Source organism: Tasmannia lanceolata, unplaced genomic scaffold (genome assembly GCF_043159265.1).
Source record: "Tasmannia lanceolata isolate RefF3 unplaced genomic scaffold, GAP_Taslan_0.1 ptg000018l, whole genome shotgun sequence".
In the NCBI taxonomy this organism is placed as follows: domain Eukaryota; kingdom Viridiplantae; phylum Streptophyta; class Magnoliopsida; order Canellales; family Winteraceae; genus Tasmannia; species Tasmannia lanceolata.
Window position 1 is genome coordinate 12,442,242 of NW_027518695.1, and position 10,131 is coordinate 12,452,372.

At 40.0% G+C, this 10,131-nt stretch overlaps 1 protein-coding gene across 2 annotated transcripts in view; it reads right to left on the reverse strand.

Moving 5' to 3' along the window:
- LOC143849744 (6-phosphofructo-2-kinase/fructose-2,6-bisphosphatase-like) overlaps window positions 1-4,921 on the reverse strand; it is a 29,759-nt gene extending 24,838 nt beyond the window's left edge. Inside the window, exon 1 of one of the 2 annotated variants that reach the window (XR_013235793.1) lies at window positions 4,583-4,921. Coding sequence is in view for 1 of the 2 variants with exons in the window: in XM_077358920.1 (XP_077215035.1) it covers window positions 4,583-4,774 (192 nt within the window). In the remaining variant the exon portion in view is untranslated. The remainder of the gene's footprint in view (window positions 1-4,582) is intronic. The other variant, XM_077358920.1, reaches the window with a different exon arrangement.
- Window positions 4,922-10,131: the final 5,210 nt, after the last annotated feature.

A 10,131-nucleotide genomic window follows, 5' to 3' on the forward strand; every position in this document is an offset into this window, starting at 1 on the left:
AGGGAAGAAGAAGAGGGATAGGGGAGAATCTCTGTTCTCAATTAATTCATTCAAATCATCAAAATCTCTAAAAAAACCCTAATACATGAGGGCCTTATATAGGCAATTGAAATAACTTGGAAATAAAATAACATGGAAAATAAAAGCCCTAAAACTAAAACATGGAAATAAAAATCCTAGAACTAAATAACAAGAAAATAAACTCTTGAAAAGTCCTAATGGGCACATATGCCGCTTATGGGGCCTACAATCTGCATCATTCTAGTCCGCCTGGATCGAATATGTAAATAACCCACTCTCGCAGTAGGAGTAGAAGATCGTCGAAGTCACATCTGATACAGGTGATCAGAAGTGGTCCATCCAAGCAAGTGCGACGAACTGGAAAAGTGGCAACACGGATGAGGCCAATCATAGATGGTAAATGGTCACTCGCGGTAACTGCATAAAAGATCACGGCCTTGTCAAATGTAAAATCCACAGGAATCACCATATCCACATGAATAGTGTATGCCAAAATCTCCTCTTTAACAGTGTGACCATATGCAACATCGGTATCTCCATGCACCTCACATGTATCTATATTTGTCAAGCCATCACTTGCATCCTCATCCACAATCATCTCGATCGGAGCATCGGCAGTAGAGACAATACGGTCATTGTGCTCATCTACTGTAGAATCGGCATCCTCAATCACAATGCTCATCATGGCCTCGATGTCTGCAATCTCTGTAATAAGCTTAGACTCAGTACGCCCAGCAACTGGATCATCAGTGTCAACCTCATCACCAAGAACATCCGAACAATCACTTGCATCAACTGCGTCATGTCGTGGGAGTTGGTAACATCGATTGTGGCATCTTCCTCCCCTTCTTGAGATGTAGCCCCATCAACAGGGGAAGGAGACAGGTAGGCTGAGCATGAATTCCTGGAAGTCGTGGCCTCCCTGGGAACCTTAAGCCCAAGATGCTTGTTAATGCAATTCAAGGTTGCTTTCATATCAGCTATCATGTATGAGTGCTGATCCAAAGTAGCTTGAGTGTGTTGTTCCCCGGCTCCTCTGGGTTGGACTTGTCTTTGCGTCTGATGATATTGATAATAAGCCTTCCGAGCATTAGACCTTCGCAAACTCATCACAAACGTCTTGCCATCAACTAAAACAAGGCATGCCTAAATCATTGCGCCCTCGCAAGAAGTGTCTCCATTTCACCTTAGCATCTCTGCAAACTGTATCCGTAACTCGACGAATGGTCATTTGATGATCATAACCATAGTACTTATGGTATGCATCAAGAGCCTTGATCCATTTTAGGCACGCAACATCGTAATCTCCATAGGGATAGTAGTAGGTATCGGAACCATAGAAATATGGAACCCATGGTGCAGTCATTGTTGGGGCGAATCAATGCCGCATGGCTTCAAAATAGAATATGTGAAAATCAGCAGTTAGATCTATCCACGATGTCGAAAGGAAAACAATGTTTTTCGTGGATCGTCAATCGGATGATGGAACATGATCGATGGCTGAGATTTCTCCTGAAATTGTGCTGAAAGTCGCTGTCTGCGGCTGAAAATGAGATGGATGTGCTCTCCTTTCTACGTGGAACAACTTCCGTGTAGAAGTCACAGACAAATTTTGAGTGAAAATAGCCCGAAAGTAGATAGAGAAACTAGATGAAGAGATGAGAGAGATACTAGAGAGAAAAAGAAAACTCTATTTCTGTTTTTTTTTTCTGATTTTTTTTTTTTTTGGGTGCCTAAAGATAAAAGAGAGAGAGAGAGAGAGAGAGAGAGAGAGAGAGAGGCCGGGGGGGGCAAAATTAGTCTTACTTAATTGGAAGGGGTACCCAAGGTAAGAATGGGGTTTAAAATAATGAGTTACTTAAGTGGGGTGCCTAAAGGAGGAAAGAGGGGGGAGGATGAATAAGTAAAGTTACCATATTATTCTCTCTTGAATGACTCGTACAGCATCTTAGATAAGATAATACTCATTTGTTGCCTTTTCTATTTCTCCAAAAGACTAAGCAACCAATCTCTCAAACTTATTTGTTGCCTTTCTTTATTTCTCCAAAAGGTTAAGCAACAAATCTCTCAAACTTATATGTTGCCTTTTTTTTTTTTTCTCCAAAAGACTATGCAGCCACGTTCGTGCATGCAACGAAGCAAATTGATGCACTGGAAACTTGCCTTCTCAATGAAGCTACCAAAGAGAGAAATAGTTTCTTCTTCCTCACGAAAGAGAAAAAATAAGTTTTCTTCTTCCTCCTCCCCCCTCTTTTCTATCTTTTATTTTGTTTATTTGTGTTACAACTAATTAGGCACGTAACAAGTAGTATCAGAGAGGTCAATAGTGTGTCATGGCTGCATCTTGGGAGATTTTGGATTCCATACGTGATGATTTTTGGGAGATCAAAGCACTTGTTTTGAAATTGATAAAATAACAACGATGATTTGCATAAGGCTTTAACAAAATCAGCATAGCGATCGAGTAAATGCGGAAAGATGAAGGAAAGTTAAATCTTTAAATTTTTTATGTTCCAGTAGATAAAAACGCAAAAATTGGTGGAGACAAAGATGATTTAGTTGAAGATACTGCCAAGGATCACATTGATTTTGCTAAACCATTAAATTATTCCATCATTTCGATGCACCTTCATCAAAAATCATATTTCCTTCCAACTTTGATAGCAAAAGATTTTGAAAGCGTGATTCCAAAGATCACAGTCATTGTTCTGAATAAATGAAAGTCTAAAGCTAATTGTTTTGCTCAACAAAATTATGCCCAATATGATTTGAGACCCAGTGAACTGGAGTATTTTCTCCAATAATTCAACCTCGAGGACAAGGTCGTTTCAAAGGGGGACGGAATGATGCATGCATACTATAATGTTTTTTATGGGGTAGTTGTAATGTAGTTATTATGTGTTTAAGGCTTATGTGTTTTAGGGTAGGGGTGTTAGTTGTTGATGATGTGTCTGGTAAGTAGGAAAATGGATGGCGATGTGTAACTAACTTTGTTCTTGTATTTCAATAGTTGCATTACCATAGAAATGTGGAGAATTGGCAACCAAAACCGAAACGTATGCTTCATGAGAGTTGTGGTTCCTCTCGAATTGAACCTTTAGAAGGTCTAGATGCCTCAAATCAACCATTCATCTCTCGTTTCCATCTTTTTCCATTATTTATTTGTGGTACGGCCAATTAATCACGTAACAAAATTTATGTGCATGAAATTTCAATTGGGTTTATTTCTTCTTCTTCTTCTTTTGACGACTATTGGGGGTAAAATCGGGCACCAACAACGCACTAACACGTGGCTTAAGACCTTGAGCATCCTGGATTGGAAACCGCCATGTGGCATAGCGAAGAGAACCCTCAATAAGCATCCTAGCCATCGGCCAGCACGGCATCCAAAGACCACGCACCGCCGCATCACCCAATCAGCCGTTGTTTCGTAACACTGGGGACAGTGCAGCATGCCAGCACTAGCACCAATCACGCCTTCGCCATGCAACGCATGGGCCTCCCTGCAGCGTGCCAGCGCTGTTGGAAAGTTGCCTTATTTCCCACGGCCGTGGTGGGAAGGTAATAAGGTAAAATAGAAACTAGGCTTTTGGGGTTTTGTAAAACCTAGATATTAATACTCGTATATCTCACGAGAAAGGTGTGTGGGAGGCCTTTGTGTGTGTCATTGCACAAGGAACAGCAAAACAAGAGTGGGTTTTCTCTTGCCTGAGGTAAGAGAGATACAAGGGAGAAGAAAGGAGAGAGAAGGGGTTTCTTCATGGACCATTCAAAAAAAAGGAGGGGCGTGTCCTTCTTGGGTTTTTCTTGGGTTACTCTTTGTGTACGCTCTTGGTTGGGACTTGGGAATACAAGGAAAGGGCTGCGGGTTTGTGGGTTTTGGGTTAATCCATGTAATCCTTGTATATTGTTTTCTCATAGTGGAAGATCGTGTTTCTCAATTGTGGATGTAGGCATGGCCGAACCACGTAAAATCTCGGTATTCAACTTGTTGCTTATGTTTATTTATACTTTTCCGTTTATTTGTGCAAGATCAGATCAGATTTGCCCGGCGGATTTTCTCAACAAGTGCCAGTCATGCCTTCTCTATGCAAGGCCTAGGGCCTCATTGCCGCAACGATGCAAGCGCCAATACCAACAATAGCCCAGCATCACACTACCCTCGCCCCACTAGTCACAGAACCTCCATCTATAAAAGGGAAACCCGCATTCCGATTCGGTAATGCAATTCACACCAACCCAAGCCCCCTTTCCATAGGGTTTAGCCCCATCTGTTGCCTCTACTGACTTGAGTGTCGAAGGGTTTCCCTGGAGTTCCAACTTAAGGCATCTCTAACCACTATATGTGAGTGCCAGGACGTCACTAAGATCATCCAGTCGAGCATTCCTCTGCCAGAGCTAGACGACCTATAAGTCGGATTCGAGCAGCAGCAAAACTAAGATTATAACAAAATTTTATTAAGAAACATGAGAAACTACATAGGCAAATCATTCGGGTTTATTTCGGATTGATAGATATAAATATGAGAGAGAGAGAGAGAGAGAGAGAGAGAGAGATTACGGCTTTAGAAGAATCCCAAGAGCCAACGAGAGGGACGGAGCCATAGACGTGAGGGATGAGTTCGCCTTTGGGCTTGAAATTCTCCATCTTCAATGACACATACAGCTGCCCACCTGCTTGGTCGAGACTTTCTTCTCTCTCTTCGCTGATCCCTTGTGAACTCTCTGGGTTCTTCGAAGCGCCCGTTCCCATTGTTGCACCTCAAATTCCCCCAGAGACTTAAAACTTAGCAGTCGCTTTTTTTGTTTTCAGAGAGAGAGCGCGCGCGCGCGAAGTGGTGTGGGGAAACGGAAAAAGGGGGGTGGGACGGAAAAAGGGGGTGGGAAGGTTGTTGTTTTGGAATAGGAAAGGATGAAGGTCTCCTTGTTTATAAAGATTAAAGACTAAAGAAGAAGGTTGGTTGGTGCTGGCGTTGTTTTTTATTTGTATTTTTCTTCTTGAGATGATCACACGGACGTGTGATCTGATCTGATATGCGGTTTTGAGTATTTTATTGGTATATTCGCTTTCTTTTCTTCCCCGGGCCACCCTTGTAGTTGTAGTTGTAGACTTGTAGTGTACTTTTACAGGGGTACAATGGGGTGGCCTGGGAAGAAATGAAGATGAATATATCATTATAGTTTTTATCTCATCCTTGCACCGGGGACCATTAACTTTTAATATGCCGCGTGCGCGTGACGTCCAGTATTTGTTTCATATTCATTTACCCATAAATAGGCTGTACACTGTACATCATTTTTATAGGGTGATCCTAACCCTCCGATCTGTAGGAAACCGTCTATAGGTTGTACACTGATAGATCATTTCCATTGGATGATCCTAACCCTCCTATATGCGTCATGGCCCAACAAATGGACGGTTTGGATCATCTTTTGAAGTGGGCCCCACTGTACTTTTTGAAAAATATTACGCTTCACGCTCTTACTACTCTAATTTTGAGTCCAATAATGCTAGATCTCCCTATTTTCTAACTGAGATGCTCTATGATGTCCCATGTCTCCCTTAGGCTCTGTTCACTTGTGTTCCCGGGAAAGCAAATCCCTGGAAAATAGCCTCTTTTTTCCTTTACAAGACCTTGACAAGACAGAATTCTGGTGTTCACTTGCTTTCCTGATAAAGTAACAAGCCTAGGTGGAAAATGTCAAATAATGACATATAAATTGCCAAAAATGATATGGAAATGTCTCTTTTCTCACAAGTGTGGGAAACCAAATCCCACTATTTTGGTCGGATTTGCTTTCCCGGGAAAATTAGTGAAAAAAGGTGAGCAAGCAGTTTCTCGGGAAACTTTTTCCTGCACAGTTCTACGCACGTGAACAGGCACGGGAAACCTTTTCCTACACAATTTCCTTGGATTTCTTTTTCCTAATGCCACGTCAAATTCCCGGGAAACCTTTTCTTTTCCTTTCCTAGGAAAACAAGTGAACAGAGCCTTAATGACTGTTACTTTTAGCACTGTATTTTTTAGTCCAATAATCCATTTTAGACTCACAATCGGTTCTCAAAATCCCAATGTCCAGTTTGTTTTGGATTTGAGAGTTGATTGTAGTCCAAAATTGATTGTGGTAGTCCAAATTTACGTTTAAGTTAGGTTTGAGTCAGACTCACAACTGTAAATGATGTTTTTGTACCTATGTGCATACAGAAACACGTACAATAATTGAATGTACATGTGTACACATGCCTGTAAATAATGGAAAAATGTACATACGAGTTGGTTCAAATAGGTGCTATGAATGGTCAAGCAGTGGAGAGGCAAATAATCAAAGTCAGAAATAGCAAGAGAAGTAGGCAAGGCAAGCCCAAGCTTTCTCTTATACACTCAATTTCCTTACTTATGCAGGTGGCTTCACGGAAATATGTCCCGAAGATACAATGCCTATATCAAGAACAAGGGTTGCACCCCAAGTTCAATACAACTAATTTGCCTTTATAATGCAGTAATGGGTAGCGGAAGCGTTTTAAACGGAATAAAAATTCAAGATTTGGTTTGGGTTCTTGGTTAAACAATAATCAGAAAGAAGAATTCAGTTGGGGTGGATGGTTTATAATGGAAAGGAATTTCTGGGCTAATAAATATGTGTATGTTGGGGTGGTGTTGATCGGTTGTTAGAGGAGAAGAATTATGGGTGTGAATAGGTAGGCTTCTAATCTCTTAGGCTAGGAAAATATGATGACGCAGCATAAGGTATAAGGGCTCTAAGGGCTGTTTCAAAGAGAGTTTTGTGGCTGTTAAGAGGGCTGCAAATAGGGTTGGATGTTAGCTATTCTCAAAGTCTGAGTGGTGGCTAGTTTGTACGATCAAACATTAGATAATATGGGAGGGAAGGATTGGATCGGATGCTATTATATGAACAACTAGGAAAACAATAATTCCATCTTCTTGTAATATTGGGTTCGAAAATTAAGATCAAGATGCACCTGCATCATACCCCATTTCTTGAAAAGAAGTCGACCACACGTTCAGATCAAGGTTGATGATGCATAGGAAGTAAAAATTGACACTCCAGATGTGGCTCTCGCTCCGACTTTGAACTGTAGTCCTTTCCAGCGGATGAAATATTTCCACCGGTCAATTATTCGGGCATGTTTTTATGAGCGGTGGGATTTGGTTTGATTGAAAAATTCACCCTCAATATGCTCAACTAACTGTGGTGGTGATAGCAAAAAATAACTCTCGCTTTGATCAGCATCAATGGCTTTGTATTCGTGAAGGCGGACCGGATGTTCTTCTGGATTGAGCTTGCTTTCAATTGATTCCTCATCGGCATCTTCATGAATTCCCTCTTCTTCCTCAAGTAAATCCTCAAGGAGGGGTTCTTCTGGTATTTTAAGATCTTCAATGACAACCAGAGCTTCTACTTTAATGGTCTTTTGTTGGCTCTTGAGCTTCAACAACATCGTCAGATTTGTGTGGTTTGGTGTTTTGATCCGCCTCTAGGGCTCGTCGTGATGGAACAAGATAATGTGTTTGATGACCTTTCTCGTCGTGATGGAACAAGAGAATGTGTTTGATGACCTTTCTCTTTACTTAGTTGTTTAGACTTGAGCCTTTGGAAAGCTTTTGGAGCAAACACTTTCAAAAATTGATCACAATTTTTTTTCCAAGGCGCTTCGCTAAAGAATTATGGAGACCAATTCATATGTTCCCACCAACGCTCGGTACGCCCTCTAACTCGATTATCTCTTCGTGATTCAGATTTTCTTCTTCAATGTACTCATCGATGCCATCGATCCAATAAAGGCACTCGTCTTCGTCTTCACCATAGAAGAAGGCTATGTGGGATCCGGAGGTGTGATAATATCGGGTTTTCCTCTGCATCTTTTCCTGTCCAAGATTACAAGAGAAGTAGGATCTCCTGTTCCCTAAGCTTTGATACCAAATAACGCAGGACAATAATCAGGAAGAAGAATTCAATTGGGGTGGATGGTTTACAATGGAAAGGAATTTATGGGCTAATAAATATGTCTATGTTGGGGTGGTGTTGATTGGTTGTTAGAGGAGAAAAATTATCTGTGTGAACAGGTAGGTTCCTAATCTCTTAGGCTAGGAAAATATGATGGCGTAGCATAAGGTATAAGGGCTCTAACGACTGTTTCAAATAGAGTTTTGTGGCTGTTAAGAGGGCTGCAAATAGGGTTGGATGTTAGCTATTCTCAAAGTCTAAGTGGTGGCTGGTTTGTACGATCGAACATTAGATAATATGGGAGGGAAGGATTGGATTAGATGCTATTAGATGAACAACTAGGAAAATAATAATTCCATCTTCTTGTAATCTTGGGTTAGAAAATTAAGATCCATCAAGATGCACCTGCATCACCTTACTTATAGAAAAGTTAAGAATAAAGGAGGATAGAACAACTTCTTCAAAATGAGGCTCTTAAAACTTCTTTTACAAAAGATAAAAAGAAACGAAGGCATCCGTTCATTTAAATAACACCTTTTTACAACACAAGTGTATTTTTTATTGGAAATATCATTTCACAAAAGAATTGTCTCTTCTTAAAAAACTCATTTTTCAAAATTAAAAAATAAAATATTTTGAAAATATACAACAATACACACACTTAAAATTCCATCAATGCCTTAAATAAAAAAAAAGATAGTGTATAGTCATGTCATAAATATGGAAAAATATGTTTTATTAGATGTGAAAGACAAATTTTAAATACTACTGGAAAGCACAACTCCATACATAAACCAGAAAATAACACACATCATGTGAAGCATGATTCATGCACAAACATATGCGCTTACATGAGTTGCACATTGAGATCACTCCTTATATAAACAAAAAATAAAAAAAATAGCATGCATTATGTGAAACATAATTCGTGCAAAAACATATGTGCTTTTGTGACGGTTTTCTTAAGGCAGAATAGAGATCATGAGAATCGAGAACTTGAATTTATGAGTTCACAACCCAAGTGATCATAGTTGAGATATGAACTTCCCGATCAATCCTGAGTCTCGAATTAGTGCAGGTGTATTCCATCGGACTGCGAAGATCAACAGTCAAGATCATCAAACACGTAATCGGGTGGCCTGGGATCCTCAGAACAACAATCCAACGATCCAAATCATCAATCAATTCCATGTGATTGTGGGGGAATGTCCGACCATCAAAAAATCAGTGGATCACAAACCCAACAAGATCAACGGTCCACGTCGATCACAACACTTCAAGACTTTTAGATTTAATAGGAATTTATTTATTATTGTTAAGAAAAAAAAAAAAAACTTTTGTTGAGGGAATTCCATCTTGAGTTGGGTGTCCAAGGTAGAGAAGTTTTAGGAACTTTGAGAGGATTTTTAAGAGTTTTGTCGGAGTTTTAGAAAGTCCAAAGTAGGCAGAATTTTAGAAGTTATAGGAGATAGAAGTGAACAAATTTCTTTAGGAGAAATTTTAGGAATGTTGAGATATTTTAGGAATTTAGGGAGTTTTTTTGCTGAACAAAAATTAGAGTTGGAGTTAGACGTTTTTTTCCCTTTATTTTAGAATTCCTCGATTAGCTAGGATTTGGGCCATGGAAATTCTATAAAAGGCCATGCACTATAAACTATTGTAAGCTTGTGGTTATGAAATAAATATAGTCTTAGATAGAAATTTCTATCAATTTGTCCCTCCAATTTCTCCATGTGCCGCCGGAGAAAAGCCAAGCCACCTGCTGCTTGCTTGCTTTACGTTGCTGCAAGATTAGCCTCGATTTCAAGGTTCTTCGGAATCTTCTCCAAGCTTCCATTGTCGTTGTCCGCACATGCATTACGCATGGCATACGTGTATGATTAAAATCATAAGGTGGCGAACATAATCCTCGTCACATGCCACATGGATGGCTCATCTATATGGGCAATGTTGAGAAAATTCAATGGTGTTGCTTTTTTTTACTGGCTAGGAAACAAGTCACGGTGGAGATTGTTGGAAAGGCTGCCTTGTTTTCCATCCGTAGTGGGAAACAAAATAGAAAGTACCATTTTTAGGTTTTTTGGAAAACCTATGATATAAAAAGATGTTTTTCTTCTGAAATGGTTCTTGGCAAAACAAGAG